Genomic DNA, 26020 nt, shown 5'->3' on the forward strand with positions numbered 1-26020 from the left:
TGGGAAGTTTAGGTCTTGATCTAGATAATATCTAAAAATCAAAATACTGAGCAATACTACAAACTAAAAAACTAAAAGTGTCTTGTTAATGAATATTTGTAGCAAAAATAAAATATTTCACGACTATTGTACAATTAGCAACATTGGCCCAGGTGATGGGTTAAAATGCGGGGAATATTCGATAACCTTTGGTATCTGCATCATCACACCAACGTCCAATATTAGTATAACCAGTATTAAAATATCGGAGGCATTTTATATGCCATTTCTTCAGGATGTTAATTCTTACTTTCTGTTACTTGTTCAGCGTCAAAACATTGACGACGAAGAAACAAAAAGCCAAAGCCTACGGGTCTACATCTGTAGTTTCGGAAAAAATCATTGCAACGTATCGACACCATATTTTTCAATAGAATTCAGAGTCGAAAATCAATATTCAATTGGCGCAAAATTTCCGCAAGTTGAATGGCCTTACATAAGACACTGCGACTAGCGCAATTAGCAATTGAGAAAGAGTACGCTATCATGCATCGTACAGAGTAAGTTTTATAAACAGAAGCCAGCGATTAATAGTTTGTATTTACTCTGGCATATGATACAGGAAGACTGAATTCTAAAACTTGAAAACAAATTAACAACAGCAAACAAAAAACGATTAGTTTCAAAACATAACGATCATCATAAGAAAAACCGATAACTGTCAGCATTTCTTATGCCACGGAGCATACGTTTGTGCTGTTCAGTTCTAAGCTATTCTTCGTTCTACGAATGCCTGTATGATCTAGCGCTAGACTAAATCATAATTAGTGGTACGAGTGAAGAATAATCAACTCCTGGAATTCAATTTTCCTCCTGGGGCTTTATTTACCAATCAACTTTTGGTTAATGCTTCCGAGCGTGACAAATACCATTCCGGGCTTTTTTCCGTCGAAGTTCTAACGAAATACACCAAACATCCCCAAGCCCCCACCCCAAGGAAGAACAGACCAATTTAAGAATTTTCACAGAGAAACTCTCTTTGGTTAAGGACCTTGCCTTAAAAAGCCTTTTGTGTCTGACCAACCTTGAGGTTTTTATCTAAAAGTGCATCGTCCCTTGAACCATCTGTTGTCGCGAGAATAGACACTTATTTCCAGGCATTACCGACCACGTTCATTATCAAAATAAACCTTTAGACAAGAACACAATTTATCCCCCTTCGACCCTGTCATTCCCCTTGGATCTTTAAAACAAGACCAAATCAGAGTTTGACTTTTCAGTAAGTAGGTAATCAATTGCGGCGACTTCTATATGCGCAAAGGATTGTCCAGTTTACAGAACGGCATTCCTATTCTGTAGCTAAAAATTCAAAACTGGACCTATCCTCGGGCTGGGGTAGTTTTGCCGGATAACATTAAGAGAAACTCGATACCAATACTGTCTCTTGTCTCGAGCCTAAAATATTCAGTAAAAACCCACATAAAAGAACCCGTGATTTATGTAACAGACTGAAATTGCTTCTGCCGTTTCACATAATGAAAGGACTTAATTGGCAAAAAATCAGCCTGGAGGCTCATGATTGACAGTTTCTTTTATACGGGTTTTTACTGGAATTGAAATATCAGCGATTCTGACCTTTTGCCTGAGTACAAGTCATAAAGACTTGAGACAAATGCTACATGACGTAAACACAGTGCAGAATGCATTAAGCCCCTTGTCATATTGATTTAGAGTGGTCAAAACGATATAATTCAGCATTTCAGTGCATCAATAACTTAAAATTGCAAACAAGACTTGTTACTACAGAAACCCGCCAAATCCATGATGAGCCATGCGATTAGTTTCGAAAAATTTATTCTCCTCGTCCAACGATGAAAGCAGAGTATTCATATAATTGATTGCCATGTTTGATGCGCCTTGATATGGGTCAGGCTGTGGTGTTGCCATTCCGGTGCTTAGACACCGGATCTCTCTAACAATAGCGTCTTCATAGTTTTCAGTGGGCAATGTGTTTCCCTGTGACCTGATCCAGTCGGCAGATGAATCTGCCTCCGCAACAACAGTGGACGGATGGATATTTCTGCTTGCTGTCTGCCACTGATTTTTGTTAGTACTGACTGGAGCGTAGTACGATTCTTGACAGATGGTCGATATTGGTAGTCGTGCAGGGTCAGGAACCGTAGAATCAGCCGCTTGTAACACGGTGGAGGAATGGTGATCATTTGTGGATGCAAACAACGAGCCACGTGCAAGCTCCTCTTCAGGAGGTGGAAACTGCGGCTCTACTTCTAGGGCAGCATCTCGCTGAACGAATAGATTTGGCTGAATATAAGGATTCTGCATTGTCTGCATCTGATCCCTCTGGATGGTGTTCGGACTCCTTGCCATATCTTCGTTTTGAAAGTTCAAGGAATGTCGCATAGAATCGGGTACTGGAAGTGGGTTGTAAGTACTCATAGAGTTGCGCCTGGGAGCCTGCTCTAAAAGGTTCACTGGTGATATTGGTTCGCTGCCACGTCGATTCTTACCGCGACTTGCCTGTTGCACGTTAGCTGGCTCAAACATTGTGTCGCCAACACGCGTGACATTCCCCTCACTAGCTCTTCTGCCTTTAGCTGGCGGCACTGGTGATGGTATTTGCTGGACTGCAGGGCTTTTGCAATGGAAATACGCAGTCTGACTGCCATATCCACTACTGACCCTACTCTGGCGATTGTGCTGCGAGTGAGCAACATCTTGATGCTCAACAAAGCTCTGTTCGATCAAGCTGTTGCTTCCAGGACTGGCTGATTCAAATACTTTCCCTTCTATTAGTGTTTGATTGGCGATACTTCGGGGGCTAAGCCGTGATGGTGGCATTGGACTGGACAGGGAAGACCTTCGGCTTGATAAATACGACTGCAGACTGATATCACTGCCTCTTCTGCTGCCATTATGTGACGATATCATGCTTTCAGCTCCAGAATCAACTGAAATCAAGCTTGTATTGCTCAGCCTCCTTGAATCCGATAACCGCCTGCTCACCTCATGAAGGAGACCCTCAGAGGCTCTCGGTTTGCCGCTGAGGCGAGGTAAAAATGCTCTTGGCTGTGTCTGCACCTGTATGCCAGGTCCACGTGGGCTGTAAGGTTCTGCGTTTGAGTGATTGCTCATAGGCGACTGCTCTGCAGTTTCGCATTCAGTTGTTGTGCTTGATGGACTGGCTTGCTGGACACCCCAAGCTCTGTAAGTATTGAAACTATCATTTGGTGGCATTCGTCCTTGCGAATACGGAAGAAGCGGGGAATGCGCGTATGAAGACATTGATCCCCTGTGCCCTCCTGCGCCGTAGCTACTCCTATCGTTATTTCCCTGTGTTTTCTGCTGCAATGGTTTCACCGTAAGACACTCTCCAACTGATTTCCTCCGTTGCTCTTGTTCCTCCTTTTCTTTACGCTCGATTTTCTCCTTCTTGCTTTCCGACTTTTCACCTTTCATCTAAAAACGTGTAAAGTCCAGTTAAGTTATAAATGTCTGACAAACAAACCCTGAAGGTATACTACCTGTTACAAACCTGCACAAACATTAGCTAACAGGAAGGTTTTAGGTGTCTTAAAAAAGCTAGTTTACACAACTGTGGAAAAAAATCTTGGGGAGATCTTAACATCTGCCTGCTTGTGTTGCATAGTCAATAGAGAAACCAATAAATCTCAAGCATACCAAGTGCGCCATCTAATACTGTAATTACATACGCCAAATTCTAAATTCTGTTATTTCTTACAGTGTATTCACAAAGAGCGTTCCAACCTTTTTGCAAAACAAGACTCATAAACTACCAAAACAGTCTACTTTTGGCAAAAATACATTTACGTTAACTGGCGCTATCATTTTATTTTAAAGGATAAGAAACGAAATTGTGAATGGTTAACGATTTTTGTCATTTGTTGCAGTATAATACATGGGTGTTTAAAAGTATAAAATTAGTGATCTAAAATGGCAACAGTGAGAGTCATTCAAACCAAAACATGTACGCCCGTATTTTAGATGCTATCTTATGCAAGATTTTCTTGGAATGCGGATACAAAATGCTTATTACATATAACATTTGTCAAATCTATTTCCGTTCGTAAGATTGCTTGCTAAGTTACATTGTGCGTCATCATAATCATCATAATCTTCTGCTAACAGCTTGGTTATACAACAAAGAATAACGTTTCTTATGGTGGAGCGTACAGGTACAAAGTAGCTTATTAACTTACCTTCTTATTGGGCTGGGCAATGGCTCCATGGACAGTTTTCATGTGTTTTCTTAGCGAACTCGGGTCTGTGTACCTTTTAGGGCATCCTTCCACTTTACATCCGTATTGTTTCTATGAAAAAAAGAGAAAATCGTGAAGCAACAGTCGGCACTTTTATATAGCTTTCTAGCAGCTGCCCTTCTAAGAGATGGCTTTTGCCAATACAATATGGCCCCTAGGAACTACATAGGACTGTTCAATTGTTTTTGCGAATGATGTTTGTGTTAAATATAAGAATTTCATTACAAAATGAAAAGTAACGAATTTCTTAACATTTTTTCAAATTTTACAAAGACAGTTTCTTAGAAACTTTCTTGAATTAAGAAAAATTGAATCTGCTTTTTAACTCACAAATCCACATCAGGAATCTACAACTGTTGATGATTGAAATTTATAAAAACAAAATGAGAGCTCAATCCTACTTTCATGAAGGATATCTTTATTGAAAAACACAGTACGTATGGATTGAGAAGCTGCCACAATCTACTTCTGCCACAAGCGCGCACTACGTGCTATGGCTTAGAGACGATATCGTTTCTAGGGAGTAGATTGTGTCAGGCACTTCCCAATGACATGAAACAATCAGATACCTTCTCCAGCTTTGAAAAGAGAATAAAAACTTGGAAAAGGAGAGGAATGCAACTGTAGACTGTGTAGACCTTTTGTGGCTCAGGTTGGGTTCTTGAACGGATAAATGTATTGTATTGTAAATGCCAAAAAATGCTGTAAAAACATTATGAATTATGTATATATGCATTTATCCTTAATTCTTGTATGTATTTTTATTTTTTATTTTCAAACAGTTTTACTTTGTAGTAGGCTTGAATTAGCTTTTATTTTGTAGCTATTTCTTTACGCCTACTTTAAATAAACAGATAATAATAATAAAATAATAATAACTCTCTTCTTAACTTTTATCCAAGAGCAAAAGAAAACTAATTTTTCATTTTAAACATTTAACTATGTTTAAAAAAATCAAAATATTCTGGAGTTTTACAGTTTCCTGGAAACAAACACGTGAGGAAAAAGTTGAAACAGAAAAAGACCCACTTATCAAACAGGCAATTTTTCGGTTTCAAATCCACCTTCGGATTATGAAGGGAAGTACTGTAAGTCAAAAACCGAACCATGAACTAGAAGTACTTAACCTAGAAGCCTCCCTAATAGCCTCAATGTCAAATCAAAGCATATCTTGCGTATCAAACAACCTTAAAACATTATGGCAAATGGCAATGAGTTCGCTCACTGTCTTTGGTACAATCGAATATTTTGGTGCAATTGAATATTTTGGTACAACTGATTCGATATAAAGATTATTGTGCCGCCAGGCCACACGCATAAGGGAAATAGCGTAGCGTGATGGGATGAGAACACCATGAAACGTCCAGGGTTTACAGCGGTACGTTTAGGCTGACCTGCAAAAACTTCACAAGTCATTCTTGCGGGATATACCGGCTCCAGGCATTAATCAGCCAAACGTAGATTGAGGAAAAAACCACCGCAGCTTTGGAGAATAGCTAGACAACTGACAGAGGGGCACTTCACAGGCTATTGCAAAGGCAAAACTTTTAACCAGCATATACGAGAAATCGAAAGGTGATAAAAAACGATAAGCAAAATGTTCAAAGAAAAGTGGAATTCTTGGATTTTATAAAACTAGAGAGACGGGGAAAAGGCAAAAACATGAACGAAAAATGACTCAGAGTCCGACACAGACGCGGGCGTATCAATTCACGTTTCATAAACAGGAATTGTTTTCTAATTCGTTCATCACAACATTAGCTCCTCATTTCCTTTACACCATTCTGATCTTATCAGAGAGATTAAAGGAATTATTGCGAGTTTCGCATTTGCTTTCATATCAAGTCCACTAGAGATAGGAGATCAAAGAACGCCCCGCCGAGAATAATCTTGGATTGAAAACCACTAGGTCATACGAAACAACAACACATCCCGGCCTATTTGAGGCAGATTAAACGCTAGGTTTATATAACCAGTCTCGTTTTCAATGCTTGAAATACAAACACCGCTGGAGCAAAAGCCCCAAATTTGGATATTTGTATACCAGCAAACCATGTCAATTTAAATTGGAACTGAAACATGACGCTCAACCTGATACATAATTTTAGGATCATGAGAATGGCCAATGGTAATTGACAATCATGATGACGACTCATTATGATGTTGGCAAGGGATGACGACTATAATCATTATTCTTATCATGTTTCGTATCGATTTCGTATTGACTCATCCAGTTCAAATGAATAGCATTCAATTCATAAACATTTCAGATAAAAAGTGCCTAAATGACATTATTTGCTATCATAACCAATCCGATTCCAGACTGGCCTCTGTGATCCTCAAAGACATTAAGCATTTTTGTTATATGTTGAAAAAGAGCGAGCATACCGGTAAACCAGATATACCAAAACAAGATACCAAAACCACCGAAAAGCACATCAAGGGTGCAAAATTCAAAAGGGACAAAAGAGGACAGCGACTAAAACCAGACAAAATACTTCAATTGGATTACAGAAACGGCAGAAACATTGCTAACAAATTTGCAATTTTTTAAGTGTTTGCATGAAGTTACAGAAAGCCAAGTGGATTATATAGAGATTGTGTGAAGAACGTAAAAAATTCATGATAAGGGGCCAGCCATTACAAAGTTTGAGGTACTTTGAAGCAGACAACCCGGCAAAATGAGTACGGGCGATATTCTCACACATTTTACTTCATTCTTTCTTATTTTTGCTTCTCTAGCACACGCTTCCCTCTTTTCACTGTTTACGCTATCTCGTCATTCTTCAGCCACATCACGTGTTCAACCACCTGCCTTTCGCAGCTACTAGTCAGTAACTTCATAATGCAGACCATGTTTGGCTTTTGTAACTACTTTCTCCATGTGCTTCTCGGAAAGGAAACCAACTATTCTACAACTGCCCCGTACTTTTAGGAAAAAACAAGTTGGTGGTAATTATTTTACTGCAAGATGCTCCCTTAGATAAATAACAAGCTACTATTATGTCAGCCAACGGGACTAAGGAACGAAAAAATCATCAAGTTATGCGCAGTCTAAGCCTACAGTGAAACGGGGTGTGCATAAATTTTCAAACAAACTTTACTGGCACGTGACCTCTGAAAAATGTGTAAATAACTCTACGCTTGCAGCTTGGAATAGAAAGTAACGGAACAGCACTTACAATTGATGAATGTGTCCTGTTTTGGTGTTTTGCTCTATCTGAAGCGTTTGAAAATGCTTTTGTGCATCCCTCGAACTCACAGGCATAAGGTCGCTCACCAGTATGTGATCTGCGATGAGTTTTCAGATTCTCTAGTCTTGAGTAGGCTTTCGTGCAGCCGGGAAACTAGAAGCAAGAATATAGAAAAAACTTCATTTTTCTATAAAAGCTATGCAAAGGATCAAAAGAGCATTAAAAAGCGGAAAATGTCATAGCATATAGCAGGGAACTTAGTAGATAATGTTTCCATTGACATAATGTGGATAATGTTTTCCATTATCACAAAAATTTTGTTTATTAAGAGTTTTAAAAGGAACGAACAAAATTCAGTTCAAACTCAAACCACTACAAGATCAATGACAGAAGTCGATCTGTAAAATCATGAAAGTAAAAATAAACTAATAATTGTCAAAAACTAAAGGTTGTTTTCCACTAGGCGGAAAACTGCGAGCGGTCCGCTTCGCACGCTCATCGGACATGCGCATTGGTAAGCTTAGTCCAAATCAAGCGGAGATTTCGAGCACGCTGAAAAGTAGAATCAAGTTCTACTTTTTGGGCGGACCGAGTGGAAATTGTGTTAACAATGGATGGAAGCTTGGTTCCCCTAGATCTGCAATCTGTTATTGCAACAATGATAAAAGCTCAAGCATCGCAAGGATCACCTGGGCCTTCGTCGTCGGATGCAATGTCATCTCAACAAGCCACATACTTGCAACAAGAACCTCTGTCTGATGAGTTGCCTAGGACAGTTACTGGGGAATTTGATGTGGAAATTTTCATCGAAGAACTTAAGAACTTCCCATGCTTGTGGAATACTTCACTGAGAAGCTATCACGAAAAGCACACGAAACAAAATTCATGGATGGCTCTATCGGAGAAATTTGGTAAAAATGGTAAGGATGGAGTTGCTTTGTTTCAGTAGTCAGCCTGTCACCAATATTTTTCCTCCAAGAGCATCTGGATTTCTCCAGGAGCATCCCAGGAACACCTATACTATTTGGGGTTTGCCTATTACTGTTCTGCAATGTTGTGTGAGAATCCACAATCAAAAAATTCTTTATTTCTTTGAAGATTTGCTTTAAACTACTTGGAAAGGGTTAATTTTTGAAAAAAATAAACCTTGAATTAAACTTGACATTTTTTCTCTAGTTGATTTTCTCAAGACACAGTTAAAGTATCTAAAAGATAATTTGAAACGATGTCTGGACAAAAGAAACAAGGAAACAAGATCTGGAGCTTCACACACAAAGTTGCCAAAATGTAAATATTTTGATCAGCTTTCATTCATGCATGACAAGGTTTCTAGTCGTCAGACAGAGAGCAATGTTTTACTTGAACCAACCGAACCAACCTGTTCAGAATTAACAGACAGAGATGTTTGTCCAAGCACAGATTTATTATCAAAGGAAGAGCCTGTAAAAAGGAAAAATTTAGAAATTCCAAATGGGAAGGGGAAAAAGGCAAGACAAGATTTGGGATTGGCAGTTGATGCCATGTTATTATCAACTATCAAGGATATGTCACAAAATGAGAAAAAAAATACTGAGACATCCATTAATGAAGATGCTGATTCCCTCTTCTGCAGGAGCTGTGTTGCCACCCTGAAGAGACTACCTCCAAAGAAGAACAGTGAAGCCAAAATGGAAATCCAGCAATTGCTATATAATATTGAGTTTTCAGACTAAAGCTTTGAAACACCAAATTGATTTGTATCATAAACTGATTGTTATCTTTTGACTAATTTTACTTACCATAAATTCTCTTTTAAATCCCCTCTCAGTTAAGCCCCCTCTCTCCTATTAGCCCCCCTTTTAGAAGCAAAAAATTTAGAAGCCCCTCACTCTATTAAGCCCCATCCCCCAAAAGCATTGAATAGTGTCATAAATAAGCTTGAAGAAAGTAGTTGTATTAAGCCTGATCACACTCAATAGACAACAGTTTTCAATAAAGTGCACTACTGAGAATTTTTTATATTTGAGAAATATATTTAGCCCCCTCTCTCTTTTAGGCTTCCCTCTTTAATAAGCCCCCTTTAGAGTGCTTGAAATCAATAAGGCCCCTGGGGGGCTTAGTAGAGAATTTATGGTATTTGCTATAATAATACTGTTCTGTTCACATTTTGTGCCAAAAGTATACAGAGATGTTCTCAAGGTCAGAATAGAAGACAACTAAGGCCTTTGCTTCACAACTATATTTTGCAAGCACCCCCCCCCCCCCACCTTAAAGAAGGAGAAAATATTTTGAACCCCCTAATTTGCCACAGTGACTATGAATAAGATCACTATCTATAGAATTTTATAAGTATGACCAAAATATATAGATACAATATTATATATAGATATATGATATATATAGTTAGAGAAACATACCCCCACTTGGCATTGCATTGTGCACCCAAAAGGGTTTACTCCACTATTTGAGAATAACTGTCTTTTGTCTAATAGAGAGTTTGGGAAAGAAGAAAAAAGCTAATATGGCTATGCTAGTCTAGGCGACAAAATTCTGTTTTTCAAAGCCTCCAAAACTTCAAAGTAATTGTTATGTTATCAAGCAGGTCAAATTTCTTAAATAGCAATGTTCTTCTTAGGAATTGTTCAAGTAATAAATGGAGGGAGCTGGTTTTTGTGTCACTTATATGAAGGGGGGTATTCACTCTAAACAAGAGAGTCTGATAGCATATTTATGGTTATTTTGAAAATATTTCAATAAAATGTTTGAGATTATCCAGTTTATTCTTCATCAAATCTATTAGCAGTTGATCTGACTGTTTGCCATTGCCAACTAAGGGTGCCCTCTTTGCAAAAATAATCTTTGAAGTCATCTCTAACTATTTTAGCTTCCTTTGAATAGTTATTGGAACCTTGACTTTGGATCTCTATTAAGCCTTCACAAGACTGGGCCTCTTCTCTCCACATTCCAACGTCTTGATCCCTATCTACAAAATTTGAAGGACAGTATATGCATCTGTCAGTCTCATCCAATGACATCAAAAAATTGTGCAAAGCCACAATGGCTTTTGTTATAGCAATGACAGTGTCAACCTTTCCAATTATAGGTCGACGGAAAATCCTAAATCTTGCAGCCGCGATTCCAAAGGTATTTTCTATGACTCGCCTTGCTCTTGATAGCCTGTAATTGAAAACACGCTTATGTTCATCAAGGCTATGGCAAGGGTATGGCTTTAGCATATGCTGCTTCAATGAAAATGCTTCATCAGCAACAAATACAAATGGGAACACTTTTTGAGTTCCATGTATCACTTCCGGTGGGGGGAGATTCAATTTTTGATTTTCAATTGCAAAGCCAAGTTTGCTGTTTGTGTACACCCCACCATCGCTTTGTCTCCCAGCATCACCTACATCAACCAAGACAAACTTATAACTAGCATCACAGGTTGCCAAAAGAACGATGCTATGTGTTCTTTTGTAATTGTAAAACTCAGAGCCACTTCGTGAAGGGGCTTGCATTACAACATGCTTCCCATCTATTGCCCCTAAGCAATGTGGAAAATTCCATTTTTCATTGAAAGCTTTGGCAATTGTTTTCCATGCAGCTTGACTATTTGGAACTGATAGAAAATTCCTTTCCAGAAGCACCATCCACACTACTTTACAAGTCTCTTCAACAATCCTTCCAACTGTAGTAGGGCTAATTCGATAGCTTAAGGCTATTGTTGACTTGGCATCACCCGTAGCTAAGTACCGTAAAGTCACAGCAAGGCGCTCATTTGGATGTACTGGTTCACGAAACCTTGTTGTCTGTCTTATTATGTGTGGAGCAACCCAAGATAATAGTTTTTCAAAGGTAGATGGTGACATGCGAAAACAAGCAAAGAAAAGCTCATGATCAAATAATCTTAACTCGTTCACTAACAAGTGAAATTCACCCTTCAAGTGACGGTCTTGGTAAATTTTTCTGACCCACATTTTTTTCTTGTATTTTTCTTCATTTCTTCTTAATCTTCTCCGCAGCAGAACCAACAACAGAAGCTTTATTTTCATTTGTGAACTTACGGCGGCCATCTTGTCTCGTCTCTCCCACGCTCCGTCCCTTATTTTCCGCCAAGCAATTTCCATCAGGAGGAAAAACCGCTTGGTTTTACGAGCAGACCGCTCACATTTTTCCGCCTAATGGAAAACAACCTTAATGGTTCTTAAATCGAACGATGTGACGTCAAAATTACCAAAAACATTGAACCAAAAATTGCACAATTTAAAGGAGTTCTAGATTTTTTTGAATTGTATAATATTTTTGTACGACAACGGCTATTGCAATTTCAACCAATAAACAAATCGAAATATTACAATTTTTCTTCTTATGAATTTGATAAGAAGGTAAAATTGATATGTTTTTAAAGGAGAATATTTATTGCTATCGATACCGAAACTAAAATCTTATGATATAATTTGATATAATTTGAAAATTACGCAATTTTAGATACAACGGCGCAACTTGGCTTTGCAAAATGGAGCAACTGGTTCCTTGCAATCGTTCAATGAAACAACAAAAAACGATAAGCTTGCCAACAAAGCAGCATTTATACATCCCAAGATAAAAATGTTATCGCATTAAGTGGATGTGGTTGCTTCATTGAATAAAACTTCAAATCAGACGTCTGCTATCAGAAGTGCGTTCATAATGGCGTCTGGCGGAAATGTATGTTTGATCCGAAAAGTTTGGGACGGTGGGCATGAAATTGTTCACTTCGAAGAAGATTTTTAAGAATTATAAACACTAGCGAGAATCCAAGAAACCAATAGCAGAAATACAGGGCAATTCATAGACAGAAATCGACTGGAAGATACCTAGGTCCTAAGCACCTTAACTTCACAGAATCACCTTGTAAAAGTTCGTTACATCGGATCCTATACCGGAAAAATAAAAAAGCTTCTCTCTGGCAGAGCAAAAATGCAAATTCTATTCCCCCGTCTTCCCCTGAACTCTTCACAGTTCATTCTCACGTATCCTTTTCTAAATTCTTTTCTCTTGTTTTTACCATCTTTATAAACAGGCTTAGGCACATGCTTTGCATGTCAAAGGTAACCAGCATTGAAGACATCATTACGGTAAATAGAAAAAACATATATTTCCTAGCTTAAAACTTTCGATCATTAATCTGAAGTTCTTTGCTCTAGAGTGTGTGACGAAAAGCTTAAAGTAGGTCTTAAAGCCTTTTGCTTTTTTCAAAGCTATTTTTAAATTTTGTACCATTGAAAATTCTTTATGCAGAGCATAGTCTAAAAAAATTCAATAAAAAGGTTATGACAAAAATTTCTAGGTGAAATATAATTCTAAAGGTTTCCAGTGGATATCGTTACCACAATCAATCCAGTAACAAAGAGTAGCTCGTAAATACATTCCACGTTTATTGAGGAAAACTATGAAAAGAAATTTTGTTGTCTCTGTCTGTAAACGACCCACAAGATTTCTTACAAAAAACGTAGATTGTGAAAGAAAAATTCTGTTATATTCTGATAATTTATGGGATCTGCGATGTATGGGATCAGCCAACAAACCTGTCTTGCATTCAGAATCAAAGCACAGATCACACCATTTTAGATTACAACATAACACAACTAATTCTATGATCTCATAACCTGCTATCTCATTTCTTGGGGACTGGCACTAAAGATTCATGATTACGACACATTTCATTACCTAGTATTAGTAAACAATAAACAAGAACATTGAAAATCAAATAGCGACGGAGCTAAAACATGCCAAAGTTTTTGCACAGAAAGGCAAAACAATATGCGTTAGGCCGTCTGGAAAGAAAACTCGTGACAAAGTGGAACATCGCTAAACTAGCAACCGTCTTTTTCTAGAATTCAATAGCTGCGTCCGTGTTTGCTTTTTCAGGTCTCTGACATAAAATCAGTTCGGTGTGAATGTGAATCAAATCAAGTCGAAAGTTGGAATCGTAGAGTCTTTCTTTCATCAAAGACAATAAATGTCCGATAACAAACAGGCCCTGCGGCATTAAGAAAAGTGGGGGGGGGGGCTTAAACCAAATAAAAAGAAGCTCGACTGGTGGACCATTTCTCAATTCTTTTTGTTTTTGGCAAAAGTGAGGATGCTATAGCCCCCTCCTCCGCAGTCCCTGACATAACACAAAATTGTTATTGGGAAGGGGAAGGCACTTTTGATAATCTGGCAGAGTTTATGCCGTTACAACTAAGCTGCAAAGCCAGGCTTGATTTGTGAATTAAGAAAGCAAAGACGAAATGAGTTAAAAAGTTCAATAAGCAATGTTCCAAAAATGAGTGTTGAAGTAAGCACTTGAGAATTCTTGCTGCCGAACTATCGAAAGTTGGTCTAAACAGGGACTAATTGTTTGAACAATTCGAATTAACCTGAAGTTGAATTATGGAAGTCCGATTGTATTAAGAAAAACCAACTTACGTCACAAGCATGTGGCTTTTCTCCAGTGTGACGTCGAACGTGCACAACCAACATATACATTGCTTTAAACGGCTTCTCCTCCCTTGCACATCCCTTCCAGTAGCAAGTGCAATCTTTCTTGCTCTTCTGGATGTGATCGTTGTTAACATGTGCAACAAGAGCAGTCTGGCCGTCGTAAATGTTCCCACAGTCTTTCCAGTGGCATCTGAAGTCGTTCGTTGATTCGTCATCTTCTTCCTCAGAGAAGTGTGGTGTTTTTGAACAGCCCTAACACATACAAATGTTCAAATATATCTTAACAAGGTAGACTTTAGTAGAAATCATATACATATAACTGATGTGAAAAAACTAGAAAAATAATTCAGTTTCCTTAACGCAAAATGCAGGCTGCCCATCTCATACCCTTGGCCTATAACGTCTAGCCTATGCATTGGAAAGACGTTTCCCTGTATGTCCCTATTCCCTTATTCTGGCAAATACTCTTATAAACATATTTAATCTGAGGACTCTTTCCTTTCAGTTTCGACATGCAACCATAACCAGAGGCGCCTGCACAGACGGTGCAAATAGCCTCTTTCTGAGACGACCCTTGCCGTTACTGCATTAGGGTGGTTTTGCAATAAAGGCATGAGTACGTTTTAAGAAAGCACGCACAGCCTCAACCAGGTTCTGACAACAACATGCCAAGCGAAGCAAATCTCTTAATATCACTTCTGAAACAAAAGTCAATTTTGTTTCTACACTGAAAGTCCACGAAAACCAGTTGGCCTCATGTAGTCACCAAAATAATCGACTTCTTAAGGGAATTCTTGCCACCACACTTAATTGAGTTATTATTTTTCCCCTGCAGCATTTCAAACGTTTTTATAATAATTTTGGTTGCATTCTAGAACAAAGCATGACCTAGCTGTTTACTTTTTGTATCAATTCAAGGCGATGCATTGACTTCAGAATTCCAATAAAGAGAGAAATGACCCACGAGAAATGATCTCTACCCACTTACAAAAATCCATCGTGAGAAGGTATGTGGTTTGCAGTACTAGAGTTTGACATAAGCAGTGAAGTTGAGAGAATTATATCAAAGTTGAAAGGAATAATGATAACAAATATAACGGCTTACGGGAAATCCGCTTACCAAATAAACACAGTTTAGGAACTGCTTTATATCGATTTTGAAGAATGCACAAAGCGCAAGGAAAACACGACTATTTTGAGAAAAAACGTGCTTGTACTAAGACTAAAACATTGATGCTTTTTCAAAAAAACCCCAAGAATTTAAGCTATTCCTTGCTTAATAAAACACAAGTGGAAAAGAGATTAAATTAGTTCGCAATGTAACATAAACAAGTGTGACGAGAAAACAGAAAAATATCTGCATGTACAGACATGCACCTGAAAGATCTGGTCCGGGTCAGCCTCAGGTTGGTTTTGATATAGTAACTAAGTGAGCTCCCTGACTCCACTTGGCGTCGTTCAGTTCATGTTAAAGTAGGGTTGAAAAAGTCGCAAAAGAAGATGGCTGAAGATACTAGACCAAATTCCTATTTTTTTAAGCAATTTTCAATCGAGATTTAGAAAACTTGAGTCCTTCTTAACTTTCAGTACAAAAATAACTAGAATAACAATTTTGTGATATACTTCTGATAACTAAATAACAATTTTGTGATAAACTTGAATAAAAACTAGACTTCTTACATCCTACGGAACATTGCAGCTCCCCTTGATAAAATAACAACAACAACAACAAATGGGGCTTCAGAAACATCCGAGAGAAAAAATGATGGGAAAATATCAGTTGAGCTACAAGCAAAATGCCTTGTAGCTATGACAACACAAATGAATGTTATAGTTTTAAAGATAATGAATGTTGTCTTTTAATTGTTGACGTTAATTGGGCAGCCTGTTGCATGCGGTTAGGGTATGGAAATTGGTTTGTATCATCAGTAGAGGCAAATCACGCAACTTCATGGAAGAGTACAGCAAGCCCGTGTTCAATGTGCGGGAGAGCTGAGAAATTCTGAGTAACATGTCATATAAATAGCTCGTTTTTAAAGTTTTTCACTTTTTTAGGTTCACTTTGCGAAACAAAACATTCTGTAAATCGATGTTATCGAGAAAAATGGTTGATTAATTTATTCTAGTTTTTCATTTTTGATTAAAAAGACGATTTATCGTGGACTAAAAACATGTAGGTATTTGGGGGGCGATAATTCGAGTTGGGGCCTAACAAACAGTTCAAAGGATATCATCAAGTAGGACTGATACGAGGAAGGCCGATTCGAAGATTTCAGGTAGCTGCTTGAAAATTTTCATATTCAACGAATAGTTGAAAAGCTACAACGTGGTGTTATGTTCTTGAAAAGGGCCTAACCATGTGCTCACATATAATACGTTTGACTCCATGGCCTCGTGCTCTACAACTAACTCTAAGTACCGTTACGTCATAATATGTTAATTTATTCAAAACATTACACGAGGGAGGAATAAATTGATAATCAATGAAGTTGTGCGCGTTGTACGTCGAAAATGAACAAAATTTGATACAATAAAGTGACGACTTTGTACAAGAAATGAGTATTTAGTACAAAATATTTATTTCTTGTACAAAGTCATTATTTTATTGTATCAAACTTTTCCATACCTAATTTAGGGATAACTTTTATAAACAAATAAATTTAAAAAACAACAGGAATAGCAGTTATGGAAAACAATATAAGTAAGAATTTCAAAAGAAAGGAGAATTGACTCCATATTTTCTCATTTAACAAAACAGAGTAATAACTTTGTGAAAAAAATCTAGGAAGATAAAGAAAAGGAGCAATTGAGAGAGAGAAGATAAAATTTCTTGAAAGAGCCCTCCCGATGACATACTTGAGTGGGAAGGCGGAAATATCTATTTGACTTAATTGATATATTCTGAAAGGAAATATCAATAACATAAAGTATTGAATGTAACAACAATGCAAGATACGTAGCTGTATAAAACAAAGGCTGATAAATGGTTGCCACGCATCAGTCAATGGGCTAAGATTATGAGATAAAGGGTCATAGAACTAGAGGAAAAAGAAAAGACAGAGGAAAATTCCGCTCGTGATAATCCAGAGCTTGTCACAAAATGAACCATTCAGGGTCTATGAATTTGTCCCAATGAATTCAGCCAGTTTAATGTGTAAGTAAACAACTGGCTGTCTTTAAACATCAAACCATCTGCAACCGGGGGTAGCCTCCTTTTATGAGTACCAAGGACATCAAAACAGTAAGGTTTAATGAAAGTCATTTGCTTGAGAATTACGTTGGAAATATCGTGATTATTCATCTTTGCAGTAAGCTTCTTCCATACTTCCGACTGAAGTTAAATCTTACCAACCGATGATATCAACTAATTAACAGGGTGTTAATCACCAGATACACGAAATCATTCTTTTATTAACTGTGTATCTTATGTAGGGTATTTCTGACTAGTTAGTACAAGAAGGGCATACAAGAAATAACTCAAAAAAGACCGAGGTAAAATATCGACCGTCTGATAGCATCAACATGATGGGCTAGAGCCTGAATCCGACAAAAGTATACAACGAGATAGTAGCTTTGAGTGAACGTGAAACCATCTCTGGACTGGTATTATTCAATAAATCACGATTCAGCCAAGAGAGGTTCACCGACACCCACTTTTTTCAAATTGGGATAAATTAGGATTTTCAAATTGGGATTTCAATAGAATAACTCATGGTGGAAATTGCCGAGGATGGTGGACTGTGACGATCAAAAGTTTGGAGTAGTGAGGGGAAGGTGGGAGGGGGATAAAACAAAAAACACCAAAACAAGTACGAAAGTCAGAAAGGCGACCAATCCGAAACTGTTCAGAACAGGGGAACAGTAACCTTTGAAAATTATCCCCTCAAAAATGGTAAGCGTTCTACAACCACAGCAGAATGCTGTAAGATGTTACCCTATAACCACAAAAATGTCAGGGACATCTGCTTGCAACTTGTCTCGACTAATGGTCAATTTCTGTTTTCCCAAAATGTTAAGCAAGCCACGAAAGCCGAAGCTGAACCGAAATATGGTGAAATTTTCAAAACAACAAGAATCCGCATGATAACACATCGGCCATGATAAGAAACTTTGCTTGAACCTCGCTCTAACGACTGATAAATACGGCAATGATCTGAGATTGGTGATAAAATGATACGTTTTCGAGGAATTACTGATTCCAGAGAAGGCCAGGATTGATAAGCAGCTCTAGTGACGTAATTTTAGAAATTTAAACGATTTGAGAAAACACGCAAGCGCTTAAAGAATGCTTGAGAATGAATCTTTATGATATTTTAGCAGCTTCTTACTGCGAAATAGAAGACATTTTTGTCCATGCCTGAGGCACACATAATTAAGAAGTATGGCTCAGGGGCGGATACAGGGCGTCGCACCGGTGGCACGGAAGACCGTCAGATTTGATTTTTGTCTTCAGTCTTTTAAATTAGACCATCATATCTATCATAATCCTTTATTTTCCACCTTACAACCAAAACATTTAACTTTCTTTTCCCAATAAACACAGGCCTCGACTTTGATCGTTCTCACGCCCAATACTACGATTAATTCAATATAGAAAAATTCAAAGACAATCTTAAACCGTGAATAGAATGATTTTTATGTATGCCGTCCGTCCCGTACAAATATGCAGGGTCCTTTGTTATGCAAATATTTTATCAAATCTGACCAATAAAGGTTCAGGATTTCACACATTTGTGCGGCACGGAAAATCTGTGAACACTATGTTAGGTTACTATGTGCTGCACAACTGCTGGCAAGCGAAAAAAGTTGGATGAGGTAGGAAGTTGTGAAGAAGAAGATACCAAATTTCCTTTACCAATGCGAAAAAGGGGTGTAAACTTTTGGATCTCAAGATATTTTTTCAACTACATGTTTGATTCGCTGGAGAATTTCGAAAAACTTAAAAAGGGATAAATTTTTGATGAAATGAAAAATTTGAAAGTTTCAAATCCGGCTAAATTTGCAAAATGTCCCCAGTCCTGGCGCAACCCTCAGAATTACTGCAAGACCTAGGTACCTCGTTGGTGTTGCAACTTTAACTTCTAAGGAGAAAGACGTCCAATTCAGGCCTTTTATTGATCATGTGGGTCAGTCTTGCTTAGCGGGACAAACAGCATTTCGAATAATAATTCGGATGAAAAATCAAGGTAATTTTCTTGAGCAAAGTGATGAGCAAAGTGTCAGTTTTAATGGCGTGAGGGAAAGGCAGTGAGAATCCTACAAGATTATCCCAAAATCACATTCGAAGGGCAATTTCAGGTGGTGTTGAAATTCAGAAATATAAATTATTTGATCAGTTAATGCGTGAATGTTATAATGTAAAGCAGTTCTGCAAACACATTCAGATAAAAAAATTAGGAGGTTCATTAATATATTGTTATGATATTTTCTCAATTTTTTGTAGGGCTGTTTTTTGAAAATCAAAAGGCAATAAGTTTTTTCAACCTCCGCAAGTTTCCAATTTGTTTGTCATCTTTCTCAATTTCTCTTTGTTTCTACTACCTCTCTCTGGCCAGTGGCCGTGGGACCGTCATATCTTCCTGACTCAGAGTAAAACCTATCGGTTGAACGATGGTTAAACCATGAAACGTGGACATCAATATGGTCGCAACAAATGACAGAAAGTTAATGTACTCCTGTTGAAATGGTGCTGTGAATTCAGCTCTTCTGTGATTCGATTGGTTCTGACAAAGCCATATTTGCACATTAATTGGTTTAGCATAAGCTACACCCCTTCAAAGCATGATACTGTATGAGCACATTACCTTCAAGGGCCGGGGCGTTAAATTAAGGATTTATGGTACGTAGAATTGGTTTATAGACCCTATTGACCTCTGACCAAAAATCTACTTGAAAGAGACAAAAAAACAGCTGTGTCTTCTTTGGTAAATAACAATTGATGGACTGGCTTGAGGTGTGCAAGACAATCTAGTAATTGGTTATCTTGATATTTTGCCCAAAAAATAAAAAACTCAGACGAAAATAGTTTGCCATCATGGAAATTTGGGTGGAGCTGCCAACAATGCTATTGTGCTGTTACCTTAATGCCCAAAACTGCCAGGCATTTACTTTTATTACATTGCCATCAACAAAATAATAGATCAATGAGTAAACAAGGACCAGAATGCTCGTAGGGTCATCACATAACCTTACACAACTCAAACTGTACCGCAAATAACTGCTCTTGCCTAACAACTCAAATCATCCAGCCCAGATTCAATACCCCTTTTCATTCCAGTCAACCTTCTTGTCATTAAAACTACAAAAAGACCAGTGAACCTGAGGACCATTATTAAATAACATCGCCAAAAGGGACTACATCAACAGAGTTTATTCAAGATTTAACGATTCAAACGCTATTTAATATACCAATCTATGCCAAATTTACTTCAAACAATTTACCAAATTGCAACCCATTAAAGCAAAAACCATTTGACAGTCTTTATTACATTACTGAACCTACCAGAAAAAGCTGGACTAAGAAAAAGTAAACAAGGACCAGAAAAAGCGGCATGCCTAATGGAATACCCCCTTTTTGTAAGAAACCTAGCTCGAGGCCTAGTTCTTGAAGCTCCTTAGTTTTGGACCTTTTTTGCTAGCATTGTAGTTCTTAAAATCCCTTGATATTTGCTGAATTTACCTGCGCATTTGGTGCCATGAAAATTGCACATAATACATTGACACTGTATTTTAGTGTCGTTAGATTGTTAACTGTAGCTAGAAAACAAGTTGAAAGCAGAAGTGGACTAGAAAGACGCTTGCTATATCAAAAAGCTGAAATTCTATCAAGAGGGAAAATGAAATACTCAGAAATACACCATGAAATACTCGATAGCTATCTTCGCAACACACAATTTGTGTGATTTTTCACCCCAATTGAATGGAACTGGCTTCCTAATACTTGATTGTTTGCAATGATAAAAAATATTCAAAATTGAAAAAGGTTTTTAGGGAGTTGTGTTTAGTACCAATGGTTCTTCAATTCTTCTTGCCTTCCACACCTAGGTTCCTTACAAATGGTTCCTTATAAAAAAGCGTGTTCATCAGTAACTTTAATACCATCTTTCTTGAATACAAAGGTAACAAAAATTTGATAACAATAGAAGAAATTGGGGAGGGGGGGGGGTTGATGGCAACCGACACAACACCTGAATGATTTACCGACTTAAACAATCAGGAGAGTAGCTCCTATAGTTTTTTGGGGGTCAAAACATAGGAGTTCAAGATATGCGGGCTGGGGGCCACAGCCTCACTAATCAGGGAAAATTATAGCAGTTCGGTTTCCATTCGGGCATTTTTATCCTAATGAAGCAATCATATTCACGTAAGATCCATACTAAGGCCCCTAAACGCGTATAATCCACTACACCCATAGACCCCAGTGTTATGAAAATCCTTTTTTCCAATGGACAATCGCTTTTGTTCTAATTGTTCTTAAACAATGGTGCCCCAGCAATTCTATTCTTCCGGCAAGATTTTATATGCAACTTAAAATTCGTAGATTACAGGTACAAAAATGACAGGAAGGCGGGAATGTGACTTGGTTAAAAACCCATTAAAAGGGTTTGGAAATATTGAGGCAAAATGGCTTTTGCAAAATCAATAATTGCCAACTAAAACTAAAAGCTTAATAATTGCCAAACTACTATTGTAAATGTTATTGGAAAAAACTTTGAGAGAGTCGTCGTTTCTTAAAAAGTTATCCCTGGGAGATTTGGTTAATATATGAAGGGACAAATATACCATATTTAGCACCCAAAACCAACCAACCCCCTCGCAAACTTCCCAGATTTCCCAGATTTTGCGTAATAATCGTCACATGCCTACAGTGTTAAAGAGTGGTTTGCCATATAGCTGAAAATCATGCTTAAACAAATACATTTAGAAGTTAGTATCCTATACAGGGACGAGGGGCAAATCACTCCAAGAAAATCTCATACACCTTTTGTGAAAACCCCATTGTTTAATATGAAAATCCCCAGAAATCCTTTTATTTTAGGGAAAATCTCGACCGCTATTTGCAAGAGTGAAGTGCTCCTCGTACACAGGGATGGGTTAATAAACTCCTAGAAGTAGGACTATAAAATGTTTTTCCAAGGTAAAAATTTTTCCAAGGAATTTGACGTCTTCCATTTCGAAGGACCATGGATCTACAATTGCATTAAACCGGTTTATGCTTCCGCAAATAGATTGATGTTGAATAATTGCAGGCCACCTGAAGTCCTTAGATTAACGACTTAAGATCTCAAACTCAAATAATCTCTGAAAGTCAACGAAACCTGGAAGAAACTGGGTCTATCCTATTTTAGTCAATTCATTGCTAAATTTCTTCAGAATACGCTACTCAAAGAGCCACAAAGGTCAACTGTAACCCTAGACGAGGTGCATTCTTTGGGTCAAGTGTTTTATTGTTTGATACGTGAGAAGAGCCTGTCATCGCGATACAATTACAGTTTACACATCACTCTGGTTAGGAGCTCATCATCATAAAACCAAGAAGGGCTGAGCAAACCTTTCGTACAACCAAGTCTGAACAACCTCGGCGTTATTTCGACTCAGATTTGGAAAACAACGACGAGCATTTTTTTACATTGACATACCTAGTCAAGGCTTTTTAGTCAACTTTATACGGAGCAATAAAAAAGAATTTCTTTCCTCTAATTGATCGCTCGCCAAAACAAAACGAAGTAGCGTTACCTTCCCCCCCTACCCCCACCCCCCCACTCCCAATACATTATAATATTATTTCAAATCGAAGCAAACACCTGAAAGTGGTGCAATTCAAAATAAAATGTTTCTAAAAATAAAGTTGATTTTAAAAATTTTTAGAAAATTTCAAGCGCCCAAATATAACCTCCAAGAAGGTCCCTTTCAATTATTCGCGCGCAGCACGATGGTTGAAAAACAAGCGCGTGTCTTCGCGCCCAAATCCATTTAAGAACACATTCCAAACATTTTGTTTTGTTTGAAAGATAATTCGACGTGAAAAGGGAAAGCTGCAGAAATATCATTATAATGACGTAATGATAACATACCTCTTGGAATGTGTCTGCCTCTTCGGTTCTGACAGCAGCGCATGGCGAAACTTCTTCTTTTTTAACTTCAGCAAGCGGCTTGTACGCGAATTGACCAGCCCTTGGGATGCTTGACGAAACGAGTTTTTCTGATGAATTTTTATGACTCAATGAGGCAGACGGGGTCCGCGGCAGAGACGGGGTAGAAAAGGGGTTTCTTTGTCGTCCGTAGAAATTAGGAACTGGGGTACAAAAAGGGGATGGGCTTATACTTGCAGCACTTAAATGTCCATAGGAGCCTGATGCCCTGGATGCTCTAGATGCAGCAGACGAACCCCTTGATCCCGTTATAAAAGCAACAAGCGAGTTTGGCGAGGTCCTAATAATGGCGTTCAAATCAATGCACTCCGCAGAAAGCGGAGACACCGAAAGGCCCCGCTTTTGACCACGACGAACAGCAGAATGCCGTGGACTTGAAAAACTGCTACTATTCCTACTGCCAAAATCAAGCACTGTTGACCTGAGAGAATGAGCAGTAGATGGAGGCCGACTAACCTCTGAGTACATTCCCCTACGAAGAAACTCAGCGGGCACCATCTGCGGTATTGGTCGTATGGGTTCAGCTTTTATTGCACTTTTCCTGCGCTCTAAATCGACAGTGGTGCCCACATTATTATTATTGTTTACTGACGAAGATGCTTCGCCTTCAGTTTTAATAACACTTTGTGCCCTTGAGTCTATTTCGCTACATGATGAGGGCAGACTTCTAACCCAGGGTATGACCGAAACATCAGACGCTGGTGAATCTGTCATCTGGCCAGGGAAACCCCCGCGAATTCCACTTGAGCTTTTCAGTGCAGAGACCGCTGAACTTGCCATGGTATGTGGATCATAGTAGCCACGATCATACTCTTTAGTACGTTGGAACGCGTACATGTTTGTTCCATGTTTTGAATTAAAATTCCCCGACACGGCCGCTCGATCGTTCTTCCTCGCCAGTTCCTGCGGCCCTCTCCATGAACTGTCCGCCATTTCAGTTTTCATGAATGATCTTTTGATATTTAACTAGCAATATATAGTGTCCATTAATCCAGTTCGATTGTGTACATTTTCATAAACATTCAAATTTTGCAACTTAGAGCTTGGCTTTGTAAAATCCCATGTTTCTGGTCAACAATATCCCTTGTCATGTGTAGGAAAACTCATAATTGCTTCCAAGCTAACGATGGAAACGAACTGTGCAGATGACAAAGAGCTCCAGCCAGCCCTGCAAAAATGAAATGAATATTACTTCGTAAATACACAAATCAGTTTAGAACAGACAGTCGTCGCAGGACGTTTTAGGCATGAATGAATCTTGGCATAAAAGCAAACAATAGACCTCTTCGCGACAGGCGGGTTCAAAATCAAAGACAAACTCTACACCAACATGAAAGATGTTAGCAAACATTTCGATCATTTGTCAGCAATTAAATTCGATTGGATACGAAAGTTCATCAAATTACAACACAAGGCCAACTTCCTTTGCTCTTGTATTTCTCTATGACGACCAAGCCGTCAACTAGATAATCACCCTTCAATCCACGCAGTTACAGAGGGAAATATTCAGTAGACTCCTGTAACATTTTAACAAACCTTTTGTCTGTAATTACGGAGACACGACTGCGACGAAACCTTCCGTGACACTCAACGGAACTGGTCAAAATGAACAATTGTGACTAACTCCTATTAATTCTAATCGCTTGCTTCCCCTTACGATAGCCAAACTCAGCGACCGATTCTGAGCGTTGTTGTCGTTAAAATTATCCTGCTGCTTATCCAGATACGAATCGCCATTCACAAGTAAAATTAATAATACCTCACTTTATCTGTCAGCAACACACAGCATCGTCGACGTTCGTCTATATTCTGAGTGGACAGATATCAATGTCTATTGTTTTGCTGCAATCATGTGCAAATCCTAGAGAAAATCTATGCTTAGAAGAGAATTTCCGTCAGGTGCAGGAACTAATGTCTCCTCGTCAGAAGATACAGTCGCTTTATAAAACTGCCTCGCTGGGGTAATTGGATTTTCACTTTTGGCCAATAGGGTCATGTCTGTCTTCAAGTATGTGCTCCTCCGCAGCAACAGAGTCTGCTTGCACCGCACAATTTTGTCAACTTTTTGTTTTATCTGAAATAGTACTGTCGGCGTTCCTCTGATTCATCTTTCTCAAATGTGGTTAGATTACCTTTCTGCAATAACTTTCATCCTTGAAAATAACACATGAACGTTTGATCAAATTGACAAAAGAGAAGTAGCCAAGTATAACAGGAAGTTAGGAAAATACAACAAAATACGATATCAGGGCGATAAAAATTATTACAAATAAATGGAGATTGGTGACGTGAAACACCGCCAAAGATTATTTCTAAGAAGCCTAAGCTCTCCAAAAGACATGCTTTTATTTCACAACAAACAGTTGGATGCGATAAACAAACTTTGGGACAATTTGTCTGTCATTGCTTCCTTCGAATATCAACAATTCTTCAAAAATTCAGATAGAGGGAGACGATGTTAATTCACAACTTGTCAGTTTATTTCTAGTACAGAGGTGTTTGCGTAAATCAAATATTGAAGGAAAACAAATTATCAATCACATGACCAGATACAAACTTGTCTTTTAATAAGAATAAATTTTATAAAAAATTTAGGCTTGAGATAGGTGAAAGTTCAGTATTAACTATGAACAATCACAAGATTCGATTTTTATCAACTGTTTGACTTTTCATTCATGCAGTGCAAAACAGGAAAAGCGTGAGTTTCATGCGAATAGTTTGAGGTTTAGCCATCAAGCTCGTATTGTTAAAGTATGTTTATTTCCAAAAATATTTTCATGTCGAAGAAAAGCAGTAGCAGAAGCAATGATATGAATGTTCTCTTTAAGTGTCCACCAGATTTGTACATTGTGTTGATTGGGGATTTGGGGGCTCAGACCCCGATTCCCCCCTCCCCCCCCCCCCGCCAAGCAAGGCTCAGTGCAACTTATGAAGTTGTGCTCTACCCAGCCTG

General features: G+C 38.2%; 2 protein-coding genes across 4 annotated transcripts; one reads left to right on the forward strand and one right to left on the reverse strand.

Moving 5' to 3' along the window:
• Positions 1–7: 7 nt before the first annotated feature.
• On the reverse strand, positions 8–25148 carry LOC135682644 (uncharacterized). Of its 3 annotated transcripts, none has more exons than XM_065197618.2 (6): positions 24832–25148; positions 22990–24235; positions 13901–14167; positions 7460–7624; positions 4218–4328; positions 8–3456 (listed from the first exon to the last, which is right to left on the reverse strand). In XM_065197618.2, exons 2-6 carry the CDS (start codon positions 24010–24012, stop codon positions 1780–1782), a joined length of 3243 nt encoding a protein of 1080 aa, XP_065053690.1. In that variant the 5' UTR covers positions 24013–24235; positions 24832–25148; the 3' UTR covers positions 8–1779. The 3 variants fall into 3 exon arrangements, with proteins under 3 accessions (XP_065053690.1, XP_065053688.1, XP_065053689.1); XM_065197616.2 differs by having other exon boundaries at positions 24827–25148; XM_065197617.2 differs by having other exon boundaries at positions 24604–25148.
• Positions 7669–9781, forward strand: LOC135687741 (uncharacterized). The gene is made up of 2 exons (XM_065204384.2): positions 7669–8391; positions 8648–9781. Exons 1-2 carry the CDS (start codon positions 8082–8084, stop codon positions 9181–9183), a joined length of 846 nt encoding a protein of 281 aa, XP_065060456.2. The 5' UTR covers positions 7669–8081; the 3' UTR covers positions 9184–9781.
• Positions 25149–26020: the final 872 nt, after the last annotated feature.

This window comes from Rhopilema esculentum, chromosome 16 (genome assembly GCF_057945365.1).
Source record: "Rhopilema esculentum isolate cy_ngs chromosome 16, ASM5794536v1, whole genome shotgun sequence".
In the NCBI taxonomy this organism is placed as follows: Eukaryota; Metazoa; Cnidaria; class Scyphozoa; order Rhizostomeae; family Rhizostomatidae; genus Rhopilema; species Rhopilema esculentum.

Bases quoted from the DNA above. Each gene is read 5' to 3' on its own strand.
- LOC135682644 (XM_065197618.2), bottom strand. From the start codon at position 24,012: ATGAAAACTGAAATGGCGGACAGTTCATGGAGAGGGCCGCAGGAACTG. The intron at 14,168-22,989 runs GTATGTTATCAT...TGTATGTGTTAG, and splicing joins AGGCAGACACATTCCAAGAG to GGCTGTTCAAAAACACCACA. The intron at 3,457-4,217 runs GTAAGTTAATAA...ACACGTTTTTAG, and splicing joins TTGCCCAGCCCAATAAGAAG to ATGAAAGGTGAAAAGTCGGA.
- LOC135687741 (XM_065204384.2), top strand. From the start codon at position 8,082: ATGGATGGAAGCTTGGTTCCCCTAGATCTGCAATCTGTTATTGCAACA. The intron at 8,392-8,647 runs GTAAGGATGGAG...TTTTTTCTCTAG, and splicing joins GGAGAAATTTGGTAAAAATG to TTGATTTTCTCAAGACACAG.